Source organism: Lynx canadensis, chromosome D2 (genome assembly GCF_007474595.2).
Source record: "Lynx canadensis isolate LIC74 chromosome D2, mLynCan4.pri.v2, whole genome shotgun sequence".
Taxonomy (NCBI): Eukaryota; Metazoa; Chordata; class Mammalia; order Carnivora; family Felidae; genus Lynx; species Lynx canadensis.
In genome coordinates this window covers 35,713,354-35,740,394 of record NC_044313.2, presented here as the reverse complement: position 1 = coordinate 35,740,394, position 27,041 = coordinate 35,713,354, and the positions used below count along the sequence as shown (strand labels likewise).

Here is a 27,041-nt window from a genome sequence, read left to right as displayed (position 1 = left end):
CATAGTGGAACAGGCTTTGAAGTGAGCTCTGCCACTTATAGTCCTGTGAACTTGGATAGGTTGTTTAATCTTTCTGAACTCTAGTTTCCTTATGTGAATAATGGGATAGCAAAACTTATATATGGAGGATTACATGGGATAATAAAGTTCTTGGTACTTGATTACTTCTGTGGATTCTTATTAAGATGATACTGTGCAGTATCGTTAATAGTATCTGCAAAAATGTCTCTAAAATGAAGACAACAAATGAATTTCATGGTACTGTCTCTTATAACATTCCTCAATTCAGAAATTAGATTTCTGATCATCAGATTTAATCCAAGATTAAAATTTAGTAGAGGAGTGGATACTATCCATATCCTTCTGACAAACCCCTATGATCATGTTTTTTACAGCTGAGTTTTCATAACTATTGGTCAGCAGAAAATTCTCAGTAAAGTCTTTGGCAAATAGCCTAGATGTGGAGAATCTCTGTTGCTAAGTATTCCTATCTAAATACCCTGGTGTTTTAATGGCCCGATGAGTTTGGTGCAGGGTTGGCGCCTTCCTGTGAAAGTTGAGAAACACGTCCAGAACACGTGTTTGGTTAGAAAACTACTCTTCATACTCCTCAGTGGGTTGATACCAGGGACATTTTTGGAATTAGTTTGGGATATTTTCAATTAAGAGCATAAAACCACATTTTTATTAGACTTAGTAGTTAGAAAAAAAAGTATGATATGAGAGTTTACCCAAGTTAATAGAGTAGGATCTGATTAAGAAACTGGAAGGTCTCCCTTTTACGGTCTTGTATCTGCAGCACACTAGCTATGACTCTGGATGATTCACTTAATTTTTTATCTGTAAAATGTTGGGAGTAGACTGATATCTGAGTTACTGTCTCATTTTAGATTTTTGTGATTTTTTTTTTTGTCGCACATATCCAGTTTTTGTCAAATTTGTTACCAGTCTTCTCATTTTATTACTGGTTTTGGCCAATAAATTGCCTAATTTTATGATTAAAGTTATTCAAATTTGGCTCATTTAGGTCCAATTTTATTGTTGTTGTTGTCAATAATAATGGATATTTTATGAATAACTGTACCAAAACATTGTTTTATATTATGGAGCTGAAGATTTCACTGCACTAATTTCATATTCTTATGTTGGCTCTTTAATGAATCAAGATTCTGCGTATACCAGGAGATCAGCTGTAGAAGAAATTAAGTTTCTATACATGCATTAATCAAGATTAAAAGGATGTAGAAAAACTGCTGTGTTAGAGTAGTGGAATGTGGGTAATTTTTTTTTTAATTTTTATGAATGGATTATTTATTAATAGCACCTATTAAAAGTTGCTACCTAATTTCCATTTCACATGGGGTAAATATATCCATAAAAATTTTTAATGCTTTTTTATTCAAATCTTTGTTTACCCATTTGTACACTGTATGTTTCTAAGAAGAGTAACAGGCAAGCAAAGAAAAACATGTAGAAGTAGACAGGTTTCTTAATTTAAGGACAGTATATGTGAACACAGGATGAAAAGTACAGAAAGTAAGTGAAATATTCAACGATGGAGCCTAGTGTGTGCTGTTAATAAATACAGTAATAAGTGCAGTAATACTCAACTGTTTCCTTAGACAAAGCACTAGAATTGTCCAGTGGCAACAATAAGAAATCTTCCCAACACAGTCTTGTGAAAATTACACTTGAGGGTGTTAGATGAGAATAGAAGAGACTCCAGAATAACCTTGAATCAGCAACTGTAATATCTCTTCTGCTTAAGTCACTCCCGAATATGTTGTATTAAACAAGACCAGGGTATTCAAATGGTGTATAAAAATAGTATTCAGTATCTTCACATACTCTTTCTTTAATTACACGTTTACAAAATCATAAAAAGTTTATGTGGGTAACTAATATTTTAGAAATAGTATATTATAGTTAAGAGTCTAAGACTGACAGTACAGGTAAAAAAAAAAAAATTCTCCACAAAAATAGGGGTTTGAAACTACAAAGTCTGGAAATAAAGGGCCTGTAGTCCTAAATAAAACAGATCTGAATATATAACTTCATGACCTATTAACTTTGTCATTAAAAGTTTCACCTTTGAAAGATGAGAAGTCCTTTCCCTTGGGTTCACCTACTAGTCCCTGGAGTTCTTAAAAATTTCAAACTCCCAATTATAATTTTCAGCATCCATAATTTTTATTAATAATTGAAGGATGACAAGCATACCAAATCTGTGCCAGCCTAGATTTGTATAAAATTTTCTGACTTTAATGGAATGGAAAATGTATTATGTATGTAAAATCTAACTATTCTGTTGTTTACCTTTTCTTCTAATTTAAAATAAATTAAACTATAATGTTTTTCATAAAACGTGAAACATTTTTTAATAATGCATTAATTTTTCTGTTTGTAAATATTTGTTCATGGATAACATGAGTTACAGGAAACTATTTCTTCCACTGTTCTCACTTTTGGGGGGGAGAGGAGAGCACTGTAACAAATGTAGGAACCACTTAACATATATGAACTGTGTGTATTTATGCTTAAAAGATGAATCCTAATACAGCAGATTTTTTAAATACTACAAATTCGTAAGTAGTAATGTTGCAGAAAGCAGTGATTTACTATGGAAACTGCACTCTTACTACCTAAGAACAGATCCCAGAGTCATGCCTCCATCATCTCGACTGGATGTTTTCCTCTTATATGACTTTTTCTAGTGAGTTTTTCCAAGCCTTTTATGTCGTAGAAATCACTAACAAACATTTCATTCCCTGGAGAATATATCCCAAATATTACCTTTAGTTCAAAATTGGAGTGTATTGACTCTATCTCACATGTAAGTTAACTGAAGTAGACGTGCTTAATTATTTTAGGTAATGTTATTTGATTTAAAAACACAGGTAACAGATTTCTTTTTACAGGAGTTGGCCCATGGGTTAAGTGAACTCCTATCATATGAAGGCAATGTTGAAGAAGATTTCTATTCAACATTCCAGGTATTATTAAAGGCAAATAGCTTTCTGTTAACCATGTATTTCATATATGAAAAAATGCCATTTGTTATTTAACACCTATCATTAGAAAAGATGAACAAGGATTAATCAGTACACACCATTCCTTGTCATAAAGGATCTTAACTCGATAAAGCAGAGACAGTGAAGTAGACACCTGTAGATGAGCAGTCAAGAGAGTACCTAAAGAAATTCATACGACTCTGCTAGGCAACTGTCATATTTCCTTGACTCAGTTACTTTTTCACAGTTTTCAGCTTCTAAAAATAAGCCTCTCCTAATAAAAACTAAAACAAACAAACGGGAAGCCTGGGTGACCCTGTTAGTTAAGCGTCCAGCTCTTGGTTTCGGGTCAGGTCATGACCTCATGGTTCATGAGGTTGGGCTCTGGGCTGGTGGTGCAGAGCCTGCTTGGGATTCTCTCTCTCCCTCTCTCTTTGCCCCTCCCCATCTTGTGCACGCATGCTCTCTCTTTCTCTCAAACAAAAATAAAAATAAGCCTCTATTTTAGCTTCATACAAGAAGATAGGAGCATGGGGCACTTGGGTGGCTCAGTTAGTTGAGCATCTAACTTCGTCTTGGGTCATGATGTCACGGTTTGTGAGTTCAGGCCCCACATTAGTCTTGCTGTTGTTGCTGTTAGCACAGAGCCCGCTTGAGATCCTCTGTCCCTCTCTCTCTGCCCCTTCCCCTCTCATCCCTTCCCCCTCCTCCCCCCCCCCCGCCACCACCTCTCAAAAATGACTAAATATTTACAAGAAAAAAGTTAGAAGCAGGAACTAATGGTTCAGACCAAAATGGTCTCATTTCCATTCCCCTAACAATAATTGGGAGATGGAAATCAGAGTAATCCACATAGCTCCAAAAGCTCCAAAGACCTGTGTATTATCTAAACGGCCACACAAGTTTATGAACAGCTGTTAGGTGTTTAACTGTATTCAACAGAGAGGATTTGTCCCTGTAGTTTCTATATTTAAAACCAGGAAGAAAACTGTTCTTAAATGTCACAGACCAGTTCACTGAATCCTACTATTAAATTAACCATAGCAATAAATATCGTGTGTTGGAATCTCCCATCAGGTTTTTCAAGAAGAATTTGGAATAATTAAGTCCTATAATTTAAAGCCAGGTGGTGATAAAATTCCAGTTACCAATCAAAATAGGAAAGGTAAGTTAGACACCATTTCTTAATTAAAATGCATTAATGTTTACCATTTACTTTTACTGTTTAACAGATGTAAAATTGCTTTCCAGAATATGTACAGCTTTATGTTGACTTTCTTCTCAACAAATCCATCTATAAGCAGTTTGCTGCATTTTATTATGGATTTCATAGTGTGTGTGCTTCAAATGCCCTGATGGTGAGTTTAAAACTAACTTAGGCTTTTAATTAGGTTTTGTAATACTATAATATTGACAAATAAGTCCTTAAGTATTTTAATAGATAAGCTTCTAAAATAGAAAATAATTTCTACTTTTTAAAGGTAGAGCTAGAAATAAAAAGAGTTTTCTCATTTCAGCCTTAATTCTCTAATAGGAAAAAAGGCCAGTCAACTCTATTTTTCTTTCCTTGTGCTGTGTCTTATACTGTCTCTTTTGGGGCTTTAAGAATTCTCCTCAAGAGTAGATGAAGAGATCCCATAGGCTCAAGGTCTTAATGGAGTCAACACATAAGCTCCCGGGCGAAAGCCACAACTTCTTCTCATTAAGGAACATATTGAAACTGCTTCTGGCTGCAGCTTGGAGTTATCATTTACCCATAGGAAATAGTTTGTCTTCAGAATCATGATGAACTCTCGTTGGTTTGGCTTGCCTTAGCTATGTGAATATGGGTCAGCTGCTATATAGAACCCTGTGTCGGAAATATCCTAAGATAAAAGCATAGCTTTCTAAAGAAGCACTGCTCTCCACCCAAGCTACGTAGGGTGCACTGCATCATGCCACTTGTATCTCCCCTCGGTTTTATTATGAGGGTTTGGAGTAAGGTCTTCCATTTGAGTTATTTTTATAGAAGAGAGCTTGTTTTAGAGTAACCTTTGTCACATACTTGTTGTTAAAAACACCTTTGAAAATGGAGCACTTTATTGAGTTCTAAGTGGATTTTGGCTGTGACGCACTGGTAGTTGTGGGGGTGGAAGGAGGGAAAATAAGAATGAAATGGCGTAGCATGGTCTCTATTCTTAAGTTTTAATCTGTTTAGGTGGGAGACAACTTATATGGGTGAAAAAACAAGTAGGCGACATGAGACAGACTGTAACCCAAGTACCCAAATTCTGCATGCACCTAGAAGGTGCGTGGGGTATCGGGAGGAGGCTGGAGTAACTCAGAGTTTCAAGCAGGCTGTGGGGGGAGAATTGTAATTTGGATTCATGCTTAGTCATCTGCTTGTTTTTCTGGCAAACAGCTAATTACTATTTGCAAAAGGGAGAGCCTAATAGTTTGACAAGATTTATAAACTTTCAGAAGCAAAAATATCTTAACCTCGGTAGAAAAATAAAAATGGAAATTTTTCCTTAACAAAAATGGCTTGATTTACTAGAAGACATGTTTTGTAATTTGATTCAGGGAAGATAGTTCCAATTTCCCCTTTTTAATCATCACTTTTTATTATTATCTTGGGGAAATGACTGTCGGCAGCTGCTTCGTCCAGAAGAGGTTGAAATTCTGGTCTGTGGAAGTCCTGAGCTGGATATGCACGCTCTGCAGAGAAGCACTCAGTATGATGGCTACGCGAAAACAGACTTAACTATACGGTGAGCTCATTTCCTTCTGAAAGTGAGATTGCAGAGAGGGAATGAAAGAGAATGTGACTTATTTGTCAAATTCACAGTCTTTGAATCAAGTTAAGTTAGCTCAAATATTGTAGAGTCCCACCCTACCTTATTTTATCTTTAGAAAGTAAGGTGAGACTATTAAATATGAAATCACTTAGCAATCCACTTGGGAGAAAGTGATCTAAGTAAGTTTCCATAAAACTATAGAAAATTTACTCTTTTTTTAAGTTTATTTATTTATTTTGAGAGAGAGGGAGAGAGAGAGCATGAATGAGCACAGGGGAGGGGCAGAGAGAGAGAGAGAGAGAGAGAGAGCAAGAATCCTAAGCAAGCTCCAAGCTGTCAGCACAGAGCCCAACTTGGGGCTCGAACTCACAATGAGACCATGACCTAAGCTGAAATCAAGAGTAGGATGCTTAGCCTACTGAGCCACCCAGGCACCCCCTAGAGACTTTACTTTAAAAAAAATGACTTTGGGGAGGAGCCAAGATGGCAGAACAGCATGGAGGTTTTTTGTGTGTCTCACATCCATGAAATACAGCCAGACCAACACTAAACCATCCTTCACACCTAGAAAACTGATCTGAGGATTAACACAACAATCTGCACAGCCTGAACCACAGAATTCAGCAGGTACATGGCACGGAGAGATGAACTTGGGGAAAGAGAAGCCGCAGAGGACAGGGAGCTGCTTTTGCATGCAGAGAGAGGGCGGAGACCATGGGAGAGAATATGGGAAAAGTACCCCCCGCTGAAAGCAGCTGGAGAGAAAGTGGAAAATTGGAAACAGCCACAGGGACTGAACTAAAAAGGGAGAAAGGAGAAAGTTTAAATTCCATTAAGACTATAAACAGGGAGCACAGAGTCTGAAACTCCACAGCTGATACCTGGAGGTGCTCTGTTGGGAAGGGCAAATCCCCAGGAGCAGAGTGGGGTCTGGGAGGTTCTCAGGCCACACGGGGATAACCAGTTCCACTGCTGGAAGGACATTTGGTAGAGGATGTGAGGCCATCTGGTCCCAGCAGACCCCAGAGAACAGCCACATTCACTGGTGCTGGAACAAGGTCATTAAGGGTGAAGCCTGGTGCCAGATGTGTGTTGTGATTTCTCATAATCCTTGAAATACTGCTGCTACACTATTTCGCAAACTTTTTCTCGGGCGGGCTGGCACCTGGTCACAGTCTCTGGGCATCTGCAGCAGCACGGTCCTGCAAGCGCTCCTGGGTGCGGCCAGCACCCGGCCATTGCTCGGTGAGACCCTCCACATAGGTGCTGGACGGGTCAAAGCTACAGTCCCTCAGATGAAAGGGGCCAGGAAAAACAGCCACATCTGAGACAAAACTCGGGAGGGAGGTGCTGCCTGGGGCTTGGTCATGGACTGTGTAAAAGCAGGGAGTGGACGGAAGCCGAGGACAAAGGACAGGTGCACAGTTGCTGATTGAGGAGAACAGAGTTCCAATAGTAGAGACTGGGTAGCTGGGTGATGCAATTTTCACCACTCCGGTGTATACGCACCTACAAGCGCCATAACAATCCACCCCAGTAAGCTAAGCAGCGCCATCTAGTGGAGAACGGAACCATTACACTAAGCCACACCCAACTGGGCCAACCTCGCTCTTCAAGAACTCAAGTCTCACTGCTGCTTAGTTTAAGGACTATAAAGCACTTCATAGTTTGATTTCTAGTGGAAAATGAAGTAATTTAAGTCGTATTTCAGTCTGTTAGCCAGTCTGTCCAATTTTCTTTGTTTTTTTTTCTTTTTTCTCTTTTTTGTTTTTCTTCTTTTTCTTGAATACAGAAAAAGAAAATTCATTTCTATTTTCAATTTTTATTAAAAATATTTTTCTTAAATGAAATATGGCCTTTTGTAGCAACGTGGATGGAACTGGAGAGTGTAATGCTAAGTGAAATAAGCCATACAGAGAAAGACAGATACCATATGGTTTCACTCTTATGTGGATCCTGAGAAACTCAACAGGAACCCATGGGGGAGGGGAAGGAAAAAAAAAAAAAAGACGTTAGAGTGGGAGAGAGCCAAAGCATAAGAGACTGTTAAAAACTGAGAACAAACTGAGGGTTGATGGGGGGTGGGAGGGAGGGGAGGGTGGGTGATGGGTATTGAGGAGGGCACCTTTTGGGATGAGCACTGGGTGTTGTATGGAAACCAATTTGTCAATAAATTTCATACATATATATAAAAAAAAAAATATTTTTCTTTAGGGGCGCCTGGGTGGCGCAGTCAGTTAAGCGTCCGGCTTCAGCCAGGTCACGATCTCGCGGTCCGTGAGTTCGAGCCCCGCGTCGGGCTCTGGGCTGATGGCTCAGAGCCTGGAGCCTGTTTCCAATTCTGTGTCTCCCTCTCTCTCTGCCCCTCGCCCGTTCATGCTCTGTCTCTCTCCCAAAAATAAATAAAAACGTTGAAAAGAAAAAAAATGTATATTTTTCTTTAATTTTTTTCTACTGTATTTTTTACTTTTGTGTAAATTTTTTCAAATTCTATTTTACTGCAATCATTTCATTTTAGTCTACTTCAGTGTATTCATTTTTTTCAAATATTCAAACAATTTTTCTTTTTTCCCCCCTTTTTTCTCTAGTCTGTCAAGCCACTTTGAACACCCAGACCAAAACACACCTAGGATCTAGCATCATTTATTTGATTGTGTGTGTGTGTGTGTGTGTGTGTGTGTGTGTGCTTGTTTTTAATTTTTTAATTTTAATATTGTTTTAATTTCAATTTTTTATTTTAATTTTTCTACCTCATTATTTCCTTTTCTCCCTTCAAAATGATGAAATGAAGGAATTCACCCCAAAAGAAAGAGCAGGAAGAAACAACAGCCAGGGACTTAAACAACACAGATACGAGAAAGGTGTCTGAACCAGAATTTAGAATCACAATAATAAGAATACTAGCTGGAGTCGAAAATAGATTAGAATCCCTTTATGCAGAGATAAAAGAAGTAAAAGCTAGTCAGGATGAAATAAAAAATGGTATAACTGAGCTGCAATCTCGAATGGAGGCCACAGTGGCAAGGACGGATGAGGCAGAACAGAGAATCAGTGATACAGAGGACAAACTTATGGAGAATAATGAAGCAGAAAAAAAGAGGGAGATTAAGGCAAAATAGCACGATTTAAGAATTAGAGAAATCAGTGTCTCATTAAGAAGGAACAACATCAGAATCATAAGGGTCCTAGAAGAGGAAGAGAGAGAAATAGGGGTAGAAGGGTTATGTGCAGGCCAGAAAGGAGTGGCAGGATATATTCAATGTGCTGAATCAGAAAAATATGCAGCCAAGAATTCTTTATCCAGCAAGGCTGTCATTCAAAATAGAAGGAGAGATAAAAGGTTTCCCAGACAAACAAAAATTAAAGGAGTTCGTGACCACTAAACCAGCCCTGCAAGAAATTTTAAGGGGGACTCTCTGAGGGGAGAAAAGATGAAAAAATAAAAATAAAAAACAATAAATAAAGACCAAAAGCAACAAAGACTGGAAAGGACCAGAGAACACCACCAGAAACTCCAGCTCTACAAGCGACATAATGGCAATAAATTCATATCTTTCAGTACTAACTCTAAACATCAATGGACTAAATGCTCCAATCAAAAGACACAGGGTAATAGAATGGATAAGAAAACAAGATCCATCTATAAGCCGTTTACAAGAGACCCACTTTGGACCTAAAGACACCTTCAGATTGAAAGTAAGGGGATGGAGAACCATCTATCATGCTAATGATCAGCAAAAGAAAGCTGGAAAAGCCATACTTATATCCAACAATCTAGACTTTTTTTTTTAACATTTATTTATTTTTGAGACAGAGAGAGCATGAACAGGGGAGGGTCAGAGAAAGAGGGAGACACAGAATCTGAAACAGGCTCCAGGCTCTGAGCTGTCAGCACAGAGCCCGACGCGGGGCTTGAACCCACAGACCGTGAGATCATGACCTGAGCCGAAGTCGGACGCCCAACTGACTGAGCCACCCAGGTGCCCCAACAATCTAGACTTTAAAGTGAAGACTGTATCAAGAGATAAAGAAGGGCATTATATCATAATTAAGGGGGTCTATCCACCAAGAAGACCTAACAATGTAAATATTTATGTGCCAAATGTGGAAGCACCCAAATGTATAAATCAATTAATCACAAACATAAAGAAACTCATTGTAGTAATACCATAATAGTAGGGGACTTCAACCCTCCACTCACAGCAATAGACAGATCATCTGATCAAAAATCAACAAGGTAACAATGGCTTTGAATGACACACTGGACCAGATGGACTTAACAGATATATTCAGAGCATTTTATCCTAAAGCAGCAGAATATACATTCTTCTCCAGTGCACGTGGAAATTTCTCCAGAATAGACCACATCCTGGGACACAAAACAGCCGTCGACAAGTACAAAAAGATCGAGATCATGCCATGCATATTTTCAGATCACAACGCTATGAAACTCTAAATCAACCACAAGAAAAAATTTGGAAAGGTAACAAATACTTGGAGACTAAAGAACATCCCCCTAAAGAATGAAAGTGCTAACCAAGAAGTTAAAGAGGAAATTAAAAAGTTCATGGACGCCAATGAAAATGGTAACACCACAAACCAAAACCTCTGGGATGCAGGAAAGGCCACCATAAGAGGGAAGTATATAGCAATCCAGACCTTCCTAAAGAAGGAAAAAATATCTCAGATACACAACCTAACCTTATGCCTTAAAGAACTGAGAACAGCAAATAAAACCCAAAACCAGCAGGAAACAAGAAATAATAAAAATTAGAGCAGAAATTAATGCTATCAAAACCAAAAAAATAGTAGAACAGATCAATGAAACCAGAAGCTGGTTCTTTGAAAGAATTAACAAAATTGATAAACCACTAGCCAGTTTGATCAAAAAGAAAAAGGAAAGGACCCAAATAAATAAAATCAAGAATGAAAGAAGAGAGATCACAACCAACACAGCAGAAATAAAAACAATAATAAGAGAATATTATGAGCAATTATACACCAATAAAATGGGCAATCTGGAAGAAATGGACAAATTCCTAGAAACATATACACTACCAAAACTGAAGTAGGAAGACATAGAAAATTTGAACAGACCCATAACCAGTAAAGAAATCGAATTAGTAATCAAAATCTCCCAAAAAATAAGAGTCTGGGGCCAGATGGCTTTCCAGGGGAATTCTACCAAACATTTAAGAGAGAGTTAACACCAATTCTCTTGAAGCTGTTCTAAAAAATAGAAATGGGAGGAAAACTTCCAAATTCTTTCTACGAAGCCAGCATTACCTTGATTCCAAAACCAGACAGAGACCCACTAAAAAGGAGAACTATAGACCAATTTCCCTGATGAACATGGATGCAAAAATCCTCAACAAGATACTAGCCAACTGGATCCAACAATACATTTTAAAAAATTATTCACCATGACCAACTGGGATTTATACCTGGGATGCAGGGCTGGTTCAATATCTGCAAAACAATCAACGTGATTCATCACATCAATAAAAGAAAGGACAAGAACCATCTGATCCTCTCAATAGATGCAGAGAAAGCATTTGACAAAATACAACATCCTTTCTTGCTAAAAACCCTCAAGAAAGTAGGGACAGAAGGATCATACTTCAAGATCATAAAAGCCATGTGTGAAAGACCCAACACTAATATCATCCTCAATGGGGAAAAACTGAGAGCTTTCCCCTAAGGTCAGGAACAAGACAGGGATGTCCATTCTTGCCACTGTTATTCAACATAGTATTGGAAGTCTTAGCCTCAGCAATCAGATAACACAAAGAAATAAAAGGCATCCAAATCAGCCAGGAGGAGGTCAAACTTTCACTCTACACAGATGACATGATACTCTACCAATCAAAAGATTCTACCAAAAAACTGCTAGAACTGATTCATGAATTCAGCAAAGTTGCAGGATATAAAATCAATGCACAGAAATCGGTTGCATTCCTATACACCAACAATGAAGCGACAGAAAGAGAAATCAAGGAATCGATCCTATTTACAATTGCACCACAAAACATAAAATACCTAGGAATAAATCTAACCAAAGAGGTGAAAACTATAGAAAACTTATGAAAGAAATTGAAGAAGACACAAAAAAAGGGAAAAATATTCCATGCTCCTGGATAGGAAGAACAAATATTGTTAAAATGTCAATGCTACCCAAAGCAATCTACATATTCAATGCAATCCCTATCAAAATAACACCAGCAGCATTCTTCACAGAGCTAGAACAAACAATCCTAAAATTTGTATGGAACCAGAAAAGACCCCGAATAGCCAAACCAATCTTGAGAAAGAAAACCAAAGCTGGAGGCATCACAATCCTGGGCTTCAAGCTGTATTACAAAGTTGTAATCATCAAGACAGTATGGTTCTGGCACAAAAACAGACATTCAGATCAATGGAACAGAATAGAGAACCCAGAAATGGACCATACACGTACGGCCAACTAATTTTTGACAAAGCAGGAAAGAATATCCACTGGAATAAAGAGTCTCTTCAGCAAGTGGTGCTGGGAAAACTGGACAGTGACATGCAGAAAAATGAACCTTGGACCACTTTCTTACACCATTCAGAAAAATAAACTCAAAATGGATGAAAGACCTCAATGTAAGACAGGAAGCCATCAAAATCCTCGAGGAGAAAGCAGGCAAAAACCTCTTTGATCTTGCCTGCAGCAACTTCTTACTCAACATGTCTCTGGAGATAAGGGAAACCAAAGTAAAAATGAACTATTGGGACCTCATCAAAATAAAAAGCTTCTGCACAGCGAAGGAAACAGCAAAACTAAAAGGCAACTGACAGAATGGGAGAAGATATTTGCAAACGACATATCAGACAAAGGGTTAGTATCCAAAATCTATAAAGAACTTATCAAACTCAACACCTAAAAAACAAATAATCCAGTGAAGAAATGGGCAAAAGACATGAATAGACACTTCTCCAAAGAAGATATCCAGATGGCCAACCAACACATGAAAATGCTCAACATCACTCACTCATCATCAGCGAAATATAAATCAAAACCACAAGGAGATACCACCTTACACCTGTCAGAATGGCTAACATTCACAACTCAGGTAGCAACAGATGTTGGCAAGGATGCGGAGAAAGAGGATCTCTTGCATTGTGGGTGGGAATGCAAGTGGGTGCAGCCACTCTGGAAAACAGTATGGAGGTTCCTCAAAAAATTAAAAATAGAACTACCCTACAACCCAGCAATTGCACTACCAGGTATTTATCCAAGGGATACAGGTATGCTGTTGCGAAGGGGCACCTGCACGCCAATGTTTATAGCAGCACTATCAACAGTATCCAAAGTATGGAAAGAGCCCAAATGTCCATTCATGGATGAATGGATAAAGAAGAAGTAGTATACACACACACACACACGCACACGCACACACACACACAATGGAGTATTACTCGGCAATCAGAAGGAATGAAATCTTGCCATTTGCAACTATGTGGATGAAACTGGAGGGTATTACGCTAAGCGAAATTAGAGAAAGACAAATATCATATGACTTCATTGATATGTGGAATTTAAGATATAAAAAAGATGAACTTAAGGGAATGGAAGCAAAAATAATATAAAGGCAGGAAGGGGGACAAAATATAAGAGACTCTTAAATATGGAGAACAAACTGAGGGGTTGTGGGAGGGGGGATGGGCTAAATGGGTAAAGGGCATTAAGGAATGTACTCCTGAAATCATTGTTGCACTACATGCTAACTAATTTGGATGTAAATTAAAAAAATAAAATTTAAAAAAATTAAAAAATAAATAAAAGGATAGATTTTAAATTTTAAAAAATGACTTTGGTTCTAGAATTTTAGGGATGCTATACTTATAAGTAGAATTTTAATAGCACTGTACTGAAGAAGTAAGAATTGTAAGTTATATAATAGAGAAATGGCTTTTGTACTATACCCTGTTGGACTACTTTTATAATTTTATAAAAATGTTACTTTTATAATAATGTTAGAAATAAGTCATACATAGAGGCTTGTCATTTGTCAATCTCACATTAAGGAGTATTATGTATGTTTAAGGGAATTTTTATCCTCAGAGCTTACTTTATGTTACTTTACTCTGACCTGCAGGATTTCTGACAAGACATTTTATATAAATTTCCTTTGGTGTTCTTTAGATATTTTTGGGATGTTGTGCTTGGATTTCCTCTTGATCTTCAAAAGAAGTTGCTACATTTTACTACAGGAAGTGACAGAGTGCCTGTAGGAGGAATGGCTGACTTGAACTTTAAAATCTCAAAGAATGAAACTTCTACTAACTGGTAACTTTCCAGATTGTAATTTTATTTTTAATCTGTAAGTTTTGCTAATAATAATATGCTTGGACTTAGAGGAGTCTTTCAATCTGAAGTCATTTTCATAGAAAAATCTTGGGAGTAAAAACAAGCCTGAAATGAGAGAGTGTGCTTTAAAGTTCTCTGTTAATTTTTGAGACTTGCCAATGCTGACTGATAACCTATTGCCTTTTTTACAATGCTAAGTCAACTGCTTTGTAGTCCCTTTTAAAATCTAGCTGGCTTTTAGTAGAATATTGTGTAATGTTCATTTTTATTTAAAGGTTTTTTTTTATTAAAAAATATTAAGGTGAGGGGTGCCTGGGTGGCTCAGTCAGTTAAGCGTCCAACTCTTGATTTCAGCTCAGATCATGATCTCATGTTTCATGAGTTCAAGCCCTGCATTGGGCTCTGTGCTGACTGCTTGGGATTCTTTCTCCCCCTTTCTCTGTCCTCCCCAGCTCGCTTTCTCTCTCTCTCTCAAAGTTAAAAAAAAAAAAAAAAAAAAAGGTAATCTGAGTTATGTAATTTAATACAAAGGTGACATTACATCTAAATTTTTCCTATTATTATTTCAGGGATTATTTTATGAGTTCCCATGGCTTAGGCATGAATCTTCCACAACTCTAGGATTTGCAGTAAGACATTGACAAAGATGAAATATAAGTGACCGTCAAAGATGTATACATCACTGTCATAGACCCACTAGGTTTTTGGTAAATAAGAATGTTAAATTTTTACATGGTAACAATATTGGTGTAAAGTCAGACTGATCTGAATTTGCTTTTCGGGTGTGTGACTTCACCGGCTCTACAACCTGGAACAGATTACTTAACTCGTATATTCCCATGTTTAGTTTTCCTCATCGGTAAATTGAGGATAACAAAAATCTGTTTTTTAGATTGCTTTGAGTCTTAAACACTGCATATAAAAGCACTTGGCAGAATGCTTATCATAGACCAAGCACTCAGTAAATGCAAACTGACTATAACAATTTTAAGTCTTTCAGTACAGAGGGCTGTCAAAGTTTAGTTTCTAATAAATGCAAACTGACTATAACAATTTTAAGTCTTTCAGTACAGAGGGCTGTCAAAGTTTAGTTTCTAATAATATAAACTTCTTTTAAAATGTTCTCCTTTTCCCTGGTACATTCCCTATTTTTATTGCATGGAGAGTGCAGATATCAAGTATCCAGGAGTGATCTTTTTTTACTTTTTGACGGTCAAGACTGAAATTATAGTAACAGTTATATTGTCTACCATCCTGCCTGTTTAAATCTTTTAAACAACCCACTTGGATGGCTTACCCTGTCATGGTGGCAAGGACGCTAAGATTTGGAGACATGAAGCTACTGGAACAAGGTCCCACGGCCAGTAGTCGGGGAGACAGCATTCAAATTCAGTCTGACTCCAAACATAATGCCTCTAGGATGAAAGTTTCCCCGGAGCACGGGGACATTGACTGCCTTGTCTTCAGAGGCTGCCTCAGTGTCTAGACTGGTGCCGATAGGTAGTAGTACTCTGTAAGTATCTGTTCAGCGAAGGGATTGATGAGCCGCCTCCTACCATAGTGAAATAGATTTGAATTGCCCTGTTTGAAAGTAGTTTAGCAGCTATCCTGTATGTATTTTGAGACTTAGTATCTTTAAAATACATTTTTTCCCCTAGGTTGCCTGTGGCCCACACCTGCTTCAATCAACTTTGCCTTCCCCCCTACAAGAGCAAAAAGGACCTGAAGCAGAAATTGATCATTGGAATTTCAAATTCAGAAGGTTTTGGACTTGAGTAACCTAGAAGACTTGAAATATATTTTATATGTAGCATTCACTTCCCTCTTATTGTGCCTTTAACCTTTTCATGTCTCTGTCTCACAACACCTTGACAAAGCTCACCAACTTTAAAATACTGATTTTTTTTTTTAAATCGAGTATGAAGTATGTTCAATGGGGGAGGCACGATTTTCTAAAAACACAGAAATCGCTTGAGTAAGGAAGAGACCAGACGGCAGAGACAGGTGTGGGTCCGGCCCCTCTTTTTTATAGCACTTTATGATTCTCTGTAAGTAGCTTCTCACAGGTGTTCCACTGGGAAAGCAAAGCACAGTGAAGCACGCGTTGACCCCGTCGCGGAGCCCAGTGGCAGATTGCGTGCTGCCAGCACACGTAGCAACGCACATAGCTACATTCTCATTCATGTAAGGCATGTAGCCATATTTTCATACACCTGAGGGCAACAACAAACAGCAGTATAAATGCAGTTTACAGGGTTTTTTGATATACTGGCTTTGGTCCTATAAGATTCTTTTCAACTGTTGCTGAAAAGCATGTAAATAACTACATACTAGCCTGAGAATAATGGGATTTTGATAGTGCCATTTATTGCTAAAAGATTTATTTTTACAAAGTAAATTCAGGGTTTTAGATGTGTATACAGCTTTTACAAATCAATAAAGATGACTGTACAGGAGTGTTAACTATTTTCAGACCATTGGGTTCGAGGTTATGTTCTTTTAAGTAACGTTAGTCTGCATGCACGTTGGCAGTAAACTAGTTAGAGTATTCTGTAATATTTGTATAATGATCATTTCTTCTTAAGGGTCAGAATATCAGAAAGGAAATCAGATCTAACTAATTGTTGATAAATTAAGTCAATTACAAGCACAAAAGAAAAGAACTGTTTTTATACATACTTTGACATACAAGGCTTATTTCTAGTATTTTTGATCACCAGTTGTACTGAAACACTAATTTTTGCTAAAGGCTAGGATAAGATATTTGACAAAAGTGAATACAATAATAACATCTGTGTCAAAATGATATAGCTTGGTGTAAAAATAAAGTTCAACATTTTGGCCAAAATGTTTGTATTTCACTGGATTCTGAATGTAGTAAATTCAAAAGTTCCCTTTTTGGAGTTTCTTAAAAAAGCAGCATGTAAAAAGAAACTACATTTTAAGTGAGACAGTAAATGGTTTTCTTTTTATTTACAGCAAATGAAGCAGTTTTATTAGCATGTTACAAATATTTTCGAATCAAGACTTCTCTATTATACTTTGATAGCTTTCCTTCAGAAAACTCTGAAGATGTATTTGCAATAATAATGAAGCCAGCATTTAGTACCAGCATATGGTTCACAGGCAAATAATACTGTCCCCCAATTTTTTCTCAGTTACACTGTTTTCTTATTGCTCTGCTTCCTGCACCCAACCAGCAGAATTCTTTTAGGGTGGAGGAACGAATTAACTCATTCTCCTGTAGTTCGAAAGCCAATTCGCCAATCTTCAAGGAAAAGGAGTTAATTACTTTGTTTACTATTCTCTTTAGGACGGAAGTGACTCTGCTTTTCCATAGGGTATACTATGTCAAGGATTTTTCTTCTTAAAAATCTTGGAAAATCCTAAGAAAGTTCAAGGCATGTTGGTTTTGTTTCGTTTGCTCTGTTTTTTATCCATATGCAAATAAAACTGCTTCTCGGTTACTCTGCTTGAAATAGAACGTAAGATGTTTAATGTAGGTTACTGCTTACTAGTAAGCACAAAAGAATCATGTATAAGAAATCAGACTTAAGTGTTTTAAATAAAATGTAAACAGTTTTTATTTGGTAGAGACGGGAAAATTGTGCTGGCTTGGTCTGCATGTTTAATGATGTGCTTGTATATCGATAGCTATGTCACTTTTAAATAAGTACACAAGCAAGCCAAATTTTTAAATGACAAAGTCCATAAATAACTGGAAAACTATTGTTGTCTGTTGTTAATAAGTTGAAATTTGTAACCATTTATCACTTACTTACACATTGCCTTTATTTATTTATGTTCTGTTTTTGGTTTACAGTGTAATAATACCTCATTTTTTTAAAAAAAATCACTACTGTTCTATTTCATTAATTTAAATAGCTAGAAAATTCATGTAGTTGCTTTTTTAAATATAATCTGTTAAGGAATTCTTGATTTTTATATCTGCCACAGTAAATTAAAGCATTGCACAGTATTTATCAGTATTTACAAAATGTCCTGTCCTTTTTAAATCTTTGCTTAATCATATTTTTGTCTGTATGATCAAAAGTTTTTAATGGTCTGTCTTTTTTGTACAAATCTGTATTGTATTAAGTTGTTCATTTCTGGAAGAAAATTTTTCAAATATTAAAGTTATACAATCAGTCAGGCTTCAGCTCAATTTTTTAACATTTGGCAATTACTTAAAACCATTAGTTTAAAATACATTATAAAAGCAAACTATTCTTTTCACTACACTCTTAAACTAGTGCTTAGGAAAACTGCCAACACATACAGCTTCAAAAGCTATGTGTTAATATTGACACCAAATAAAACCAACTTCTTTCACATTATTTTCAGTATGAAACAATGTATATCCAGTGTCTGGATGGTCACAGATATTCTGCCAAATGAATGTTAAAATGCCATGGAGACCACTGGAAACAACCTAAGTATGGCATTTCATTGGCTAACTTCAGATCTTATGTGTTCCTCCCCAAAACCATTAGTTTGGCCATTTCCCCCTTGCCCACATCTCCTATGCTTAAGGAAAAGAGAGAGGAGATTGTGAGAATGTAGGGGAGAATATTATGGGTGATTAATGGAAGAAGGTAGATAACTGATTAACAGAAGATAGGTAGCTGGGTGGGAGAAAGACCAGGGTGGTCTTTCACAGGAGCAAATACAAGATCAGTTCACCCAGATGGCCACACAGCCGTTAATCCTTTAGGTTTACCACTCGTGCTTTGGAGCCAGACTGCCTGGGTTGGGGTTTACTATGTACTACTTTTGTTTCCTTGGGCCAGTTACTCTCCTCACGCCTCGATTGCTGCTTGAAAATAATTTGTAAATGGAGCTAACAAACCTACCTACCTCGTAGATAGAGTTGTAGGAAGATTAAATGGATTAATGTGTGTAAAGCACTCACAGTGCCTGGCATATAGTAAACCGTATGATGTGCAAGAGGAACCATGGTGGTAATGTGGTAACATCTTAAATCCCCTGCTTCTGAAGCCTTCTGGAGGTTTTGGTCTATCAGACATGAGGGCCAACCACAGATTAAAGAACACAAAGAGCTTCTGAGGCATTAAAATGATGTTAAGAGAATATTTCTTATTCTAGAAACAGCTTCAGAATTTATCCCATAATCATTTATGTGTTTGTATGATGACTATTATTAGTATAGATTATGCATCGCAGAGATCTTCTAGTATGAGGCCTGACTTTCATGATGCAAATTTTTAACTGTTACTGTAGTCCATAAAATAAAACATTATATAGTTTGTTTAGATTTAACCACGTATTTACAGTCTCCTTGCACACCATTCCCTTGTCTGTTGTTCCTCACACTTACCTCCAGGATCAATTTTCTTCCTCCTAAGTTACAATTATTAAAAGCTCCTTTAATGTTTGTTGGCAGTAAATTCTTTTTTCATTTGTCTGAAAACGACTTTCTTTCACTTTTATTCATGAAAGATTCATTAAGCATGCATTTTTATGTTGATGCTTTTTGTGGTTTTTTTCTCTTAGGACTTTTAATATATTAATCTACTATCTTTGGGTTTCATTGTTGATATGAAGTTAGCTGTCGGTGTAATTGCCATTCCTTGGTAGATAATCTCTTTTTCTCTACTTTTAATATTTTCTCATGACAGTGCTGAACATCAATGACATATATAGATATATATACACACACATATAAAAACACAGAGCTTCTGAGGCATTAAAATGATGTTGAGATGTTTATATATATATATATATATATATGCAGTGTATTTTTTATCCCACTTAGAATTCATTATGGTTCTTATATCTATGGATTTGTAACTTTCAATTCTAGAAAATTCTTCAGCCATTTCCTCTTTGAATATTATTTCTTCCCTTTTCTCTCTAATATCTCCTATTAAGCGTATAATGGAACATCTCATTCAACCATTCCATCTCTCTGTGTGCCTAATCTGTTGTTTAACCAACTCACTGAGTTTTTGGTTTTGGTTTTTTTTTTCAATGGCTATACTTTTTATTTCCAGAAATTTTTTTAGTTCCTTTTCAAGTTCACCTACTCTTTTTTCATACTGTTCTTTCCTTCGTATGGTTTTATTTCTTTAACAATTTTCAGCGTACCTGTTTGATATTCCTGTAGATGGTTCTACTCTTCAGTTCTTGAAGTACTAATTCTCATATTTGTTTTTTTCTTTTTAGGATTTTCTTTTTAAGGATTCTCTACATCAACATGGGTAAAGCCCACAGCCTCGAGATCAAGAGTCACATGCTCCACCGACTGAGCCAGCCAGGTGCCCCTAATTCTTGTATTTCTTCATCTGCTGGCTCTTGTAGTGATTTGCTTCCTCATGTAATTTGTAATTTTGTATTTTTGCATTTGTATTTAATTTTGGGTCCTGAATCGTGCAAGTGCCCTAGCACAGTAGTTTCATGTTATTCTCAACCAAGGCCGCACGTATTTCCCACACCAATTTATGTTAACTTCTTAGATTAGGGTTCTCTTTCCATGTAAATGTGGATACCCTCAACTGTGGTGGGTTTATGAGTAGAATTTTTCTATCCCCTTTTCATACACATAACAACCCTTTTAAATTCTAGGCTTTATAAAGTGGGGTTAGTTTTTGGCTCCTCTCCTTGAATAGGCCTGAGGCATGTCTACTGAACTCATGCACATGGAAATCCATGAGAGGTCTCATCACCCCATGAGTCACCTAATCCTGCTTACTGCTTTCAGCTTTTCATTTCATCCTCATTTCCTATAACTAATGATTTCCCTTCCTTTCAATCTTGGACATTTATATTTTAAGATTTTTATAGATATGTTTCTAAAATTTATAAAATTTTACAGTAGTCAATGGCCTCTTCCATTTCAGCTCAGCCTATATAAGCGTGCCCCTTGGTTCTTTTACCCCATCCAATGCATGAAACTTTTAAAAACATTGTTTTCTGTAGCTTATTTGCAACAAGCCTTATTAATTTGTTGATTTAACACTTGTTTATTGAGTTACTATTATATTCAGCTGGAGGCTGATCTTCCACTCCATACACCTCTTGGTTATTCTTTACAAACATACAAAGCAGATGTAATTTTAAATATTTATGAAGCATTAAAATATGTATTATAGCAAAAAAAAAAAAACTTCTCCAGGATTTTCATAACAATTATACAACTCAATGTTTTCATGCCATTTAGATATTATGACTGCACCCATGGGTATACATACAATAGGAGCATTAGTCCCCGTCAAGTTTAGCTGCTGGGTTTTCCAGCAACAAAACTTGTTTTTTTCTATGTGTATGAACACACACACACACACACACACACACACACACACACACACACACATCACAAAAGAGAAAAAGAATTATTTCAGTAGAATTTCTCCAGAAGCACAGTCTTGTACTGTGTTTCCACTTGTATATAGCCCACCTCTCAATTTGCCTTCCCTATTCGTCTCTTTCTCTCTTACTCTCCTGATTGACTTGACTGGTAAACATTGGTCTCATTTTGACTTTTCTTTCTCTTCAACCTCCTATCAGCAAGCTTCACCTTTATGTTTTATCTCCCAATTTCACCCTTCTTTCTACTCCAGTCCTACAGCCTCCTCCTTGGTTTAGACACTCAACCTTGACATCTAACCGGCCTCCCTGACTGTAGGCTCACTCTTTCCCCATTTATCCTAAGGCTCCTACAGTTAATCTTTATAAAATTCTGTTTTTAACGTGCCTCGCCATCAAATGTCGAAGATATATCTGGTGCTTATCTGACCACCTTCCAACTCCAGAGTCTAACATGCATTCCACTTCTATTTTGCATATTCCCCAAAACCAGCTTCCAAGAGGATCCTCCTTTACTGAACACCCTACTCAGTCCCATCCCTGCTCAGCCTAGTGCTTCTGAAGTGCACTTCCTGATCCTATCCAGCCAAGTCCTCCCTCAGCTCTACCCCAAATCAACTCCACAGTCTCCTGTCCTCCACAACCTCCCAGACTCGAATTTTCTGTCCCCGGCTGAACCTTTCCCTGAACCATCATTCCCCCCACCAAACAAAAAAGCTAGGTTGAAGGCACATCTCACTCTTTTTCACACCACCCCACCTATCTTCATTCCTCAGGTGGTGCTTCATGTTTTCAAACTGTTGTGTGGGTCAGTATGGGCATATCAGCAGCTTGAGAACGGAAGATATTTCTCGTATCCCCACCTAGCACCTAGCACCTAGCACAGTGCTGGGTCAGTAAACTCAGATAAAATCCTACCTGACTTGTTGACTTGACTGGACAGGTGAAACAGTCATCAAATCAGTGGAGTGAACCAGAAAACTACTTACCCTGCTTGGGTAGTTTCATCATTAATCGTGGCCTCTTGTCCTGATTCACGCAAACCCTTTCACACTCTGGCTGGCAAGACTCCCGTGTGTAGGCCTTGGAGAAACAGCTTTTGAACCCCCACCTACCACCATGTTCCCATCCGCCTAGGCCCACCTTTCCACACCAAACTACACAGAGCCTTAGCCTGCCTGCCTGCAATTACTAAGTGGTTCATTTACCAAATGAAACAAAACCAAGGAGCAGTGGTGGTCATCATACATTCACTGTGAAAGGGAAGAAAAAAATGACTGCGAATTAGTTCTGTGGTATAATCCAAATTTTGGTTATGAGTGTACGTATGTGTCTGAATATGTATGTGCCTGTGTATGTGTGTGTTATGTTCTGAAAGATTATATTGCACTTTTTTAATAGTAGTTATCTCTGGGATTATGTATAATTTTACTTTTGTCTTTTTGCTCATGTGTTTTTAATTTCTCTGCATGAATACTTCCTAATAAGGGGAAAAAAACTTTTTTAATTTTCTAAACCAGCTATCCAGTACTCTAAGCACCTACAGAATATTAAATGAAGGAACAAAGATAAATATTTATGGACACTTATGATGTATGAGACATATACATTTCACATTCAATCTTTACAACAACGACATAAAAATTGAGACAAAAATTGAAACTCAGAGAAGTCTGGAAGTTTGCCCAAGGTCACACAGGAACCAAGGCAGAATTTGAACTCATGTCTGTCTGACTCAAAACATTATGATTTTCCATTTCAAATGCTTCCCCAATTAGTGAGACTTTCCAGAAACGCCTAAGCTCAAACTATGCTGCTAGATGTGGACAAAATATTTCCTCATTGATTGGCCCAGGAGTCAGTCAGTCTCTGTTCTCATCCTAAATCTGACACTTAATGGCTGGATAACCTTAGATGATTCCTTTATTTGCTTTTTTTTTTTTTTTGTCTTCAAAAAAATTACAAATATTCTTGGAATTTTAAAATATAGTACTGAAAAATAATTTTCTTTGGGTGAAGGAAGAAATTTAGTCTGTAATAATGTCTAGGAAAACCTCAATAGTGAAACATTATATATCCGATCATCTGGAATATAGGCAAAGAGTATTTGTGGGGAAATTTATAGTTCTAAATATCTTTATTGCCGAAAGATAAAATTAGTTGATTTGACAAAGAAATTAAAATTTCAGTTGGGGGGATGGCACAAAGAAAAATAAAGAGAAAAGGAGAAAAGCATCAATAAAGAACTAAATCAGAAAAGATAGAAACAGTATGAGTGAGACATTAACCCAATAGCAGGTCCCTTGAAGAGGCTGATACAATCAATAAACTTCTAGCAACGTTAAGGGAAAACAGAAAACCACACCAGCTTAGACAGGAGAAGCAGTTGCAAGTGGTGAGGTGTGTCATAGAGCCCACGTTTATCCTGCTCAGCAGAGGCTGCAGTTTCGTCACTGGACAAAAACAGGTTGGACAGGACAGATGTCAGAGACTGTTCTCACAACACCCTCCAGAAACATGGCTAAGGAGAAAGAAACCACATTGGACCTAATCACCACACCCGGGGACTCCTTCCGGTTATGTTCTGTCCTTTGCCCTAACCTCTCCTCTGAACTCCACTCCCAGATTTCAGCAGCAGCCCAAGTGCTCCCCTCAGGGTCCTAACAGCTCCTTCAAAATGCAGCCACTTGGTTCTCAGATCTCAGATCCTCCCTTCCTCCTCTCATCCCCCCTCCGTCCTTCATCTCTCTTCTCCTCCACCTTTTTTCTCTGGTTCTAGAAATGACACCACCTACCTGGTCACTCCAGCTTTCCCCTTTGTCCTTGTACTTGTCCGAGCAGTTGCTGAGCCCTGAAAATTTTGTCTGTACAGTGTATGTGTTTACTGGTCCAGGCCTCGACCACCTAATCACGTTGGGAACTCCAACCTGGTCTCTCTGTGGCCTCTTTCTTCCCAAATCTGTGTACACACAAGCTACCATCACCACTTTGCTCAAAAACCCTCAACAGCTCTCTGTTGCCCATAACACAAGGTCAAAACATGGCAGGAGATTGGAGCCTTTCCATTGTTCAACCCAATTTTCTCAACCTTAACGCCTACACTTCTCCTTCAAATGTGCCATAATCCTCCCAAACAGACTTGCTGGAAAGCTATGGCAAGAGTTCTGAGAGTATTACTAAGAAATTGTGTAGGCACCCAAGTTGTTCCTCAAACAAAAGAGCAATAAACATATTTGGGTATGCAAGAATTTAGGGAATGCATCCCTTCAAATGCCTGTCTTAACCAGATGAACAAAAACTACTAGATGGCAAATCCAAGCTACAAGTAGATGAATCCTAAACGTAAGAAAACAAAAGCAAACATAATGTCTGATGGGGCAAGTGAAACCCTGTGTATGGGGCAAACAAGACATGTTCATTGCAATCCTCAGCAGACAGAAGGATATAGAGCCAGGTTTTAAGTCCCAGCTCTGAGTCAAACTAGACCTGGATTTAAATCCTCCTCTACTCTATACTAGTTATGGGACTATGGAAACATACCTCAACGTCTCTGGGCCTCGATTTCCTACCTGTCTACTTACTTACCTATCTTCATCTATCTACTGCATCTATTCATTGTCTAAAATCTATCTATATACCATCTATCATCTACCTCTCCACCTCACTTCGGTCTGTCACCTGTCACCTAGCTATCCATGAATTATAAAACAACTGAATTATTCCATTGTTGGGGAAATCCTGCTTCTTTTCCTATATACCCACACTGACCCCTCCCTCCCACCCACCTCACCCCCCCACACACACCCACACACACAAAAGGCCTTTGATTCTCCTCTTCATTCAGGGAGTGTTAGAATGAGAACTTCTCTCCAATCTCTGACTGGGGGCAGGGGACTGGGGCAGCTGCTTTTTGATTGATGAGTGCCTGGGCCCATTGGGCCATGGTTCACTGGAGTATGGATCTATGCACGGAAAAGCTTCCCCAGGCCTTGTTCTTCTCTCTAGTGCTCTGGGTGCCCTAGCCACCATGGGCATGTGAGCTTTCAGACTCCTCAGTCAATGGCCACGCCCATGGAGACCCACCATTCTCAAGCTCCTCCATTTGTGGGGAAGTAAGTGCAGAGGGGAGATAGGTCAGTGAAGATCAAGCTAGAGTAACAAAACAGATGCCCTAAACTCAGTGGCTTTGCCCAGTAGAAGTTAATTTCTAACTCACTTAACAGTTCTGGGAGGATAATCAGGTCATCAGGCAGCTGTCACCATCATGATGCCCAGGCCACTTCCATTTTGTGGCTCCACCATCCCCTAGTGCATCACTGATGTCCGTATCCAGTGGGCTGAAGGAGAAAGTGTGGCAGATCCACCCAGAAGATTTTCACGGGCCAGGCCAAAAAATAGCACACACTACACGGGAGAGAACTCAGTCACAGAGCCACAGGCTGGATTCTCAAGAAGCAGATGCTGACGTGAAGTTCAGGGGTGCACGAAAGTCTTTAGAAAGCAGTGCCTATGGAAGGAAAATGGGGGAAGCAGAACTAGGCAGAGGGAGAAACCAGGCCATGATAGCACAATCTGACAGTGCAATGGCCAAACCCATGGGGAGCTCTGGAGCGAATATTGCATGTCAGACTTGTCCTTTTTCGTTCAAAATGGCCAGGCCTTTCTTCCATGCCTTGGGCAGTCAGGACAGCCCTGGGAAGGGTGTGACATTGGGTGAGGTGGCTCCATGTACTTCAAGCTGAACCTGAAGGAGCTGACAGCTGAAGTCTGTCTACTGACTACACTTCCTGGAAGCGGTGTCTGGAGGCACACCTGCGTGTCTGGCATACATGACCACACCTAACTTCCAGGGAGTCTGAAAAATGTGATCCAGCTCCAGGCCCAAAAAAAGGGGAAAGCAGAATGCTGTGACACCCAACAGTCAGGCAAGATCTCAGCATGTTCTCCAAACCCAGGAGGGGCCTGTACTTGGGAGCTAAACGACACAGCAGGTAGTCTGATTTCCATTTAGCCTCGTGTGTTTACTCCATCTGCTTCAGCCCTGAGGAGGGTGGGTGATGGGCACAGGAACCTAACCCTGGCAATAATGTCCAGAAAGTACCCGAACAGAAGGTGCCTGATCAATGTGGCTTCCGTCTCCAGGTTTGCCTGCTGCATTGGACTTCTTTGAGAGTATGAACAGCCCCATCTGGAGCCTTGCTTATCAGCATTGGGAGTGATTTATTAAGTGAAAGGGGGAGATGAAAATGGCCTCTGAATTACACAACTGCTCTTGTTTATGTGTGGGCCCATCGGCCTTGACCTCCAAGCTGCTGAGGGCCTATGATCACTTTCTAGGTCCAAGAGAGAAATCTGGAAACCTAGAAATAAATCCCCCACTTTATACCAAGTGAACTACTTTTCTCTTTTGACTGTCATTTCTGAAGTTCCAATGGTCAAAGGAAGAGTTGGGAAGTTTTCTGTGTAGGTCACAGCTGAGAGCACCGCTGCCAAGCCCTCCTCTTTGATCCCTCACATGAGAACATTGGGAAATTCAAGCCAAACACAAGTCCTAGCCAGGGAGGCTGCCTGGGTTAACCCAGGTCTGGTCATCCA

The 27,041-nt window shown here is 38.4% G+C and overlaps 1 protein-coding gene across 1 annotated transcript in view; it reads left to right on the top strand.

The window, feature by feature from the left end:
• Positions 1–18,268, top strand: part of HECTD2 (HECT domain E3 ubiquitin protein ligase 2) — a 76,016-nt gene extending 57,748 nt beyond the window's left edge. Inside the window, exons 16-21 of the mRNA XM_030334893.1 lie at positions 2,919–2,993; positions 4,089–4,176; positions 4,263–4,369; positions 5,646–5,761; positions 13,956–14,099; positions 15,779–18,268. Of these exons, the coding sequence (XP_030190753.1) occupies positions 2,919–2,993; positions 4,089–4,176; positions 4,263–4,369; positions 5,646–5,761; positions 13,956–14,099; positions 15,779–15,899 (651 nt within the window). The 3' untranslated portion in view covers positions 15,900–18,268. The remainder of the gene's footprint in view (positions 1–2,918; positions 2,994–4,088; positions 4,177–4,262; positions 4,370–5,645; positions 5,762–13,955; positions 14,100–15,778) is intronic.
• The last annotated feature ends 8,773 nt before the right edge of the window (positions 18,269–27,041 follow it).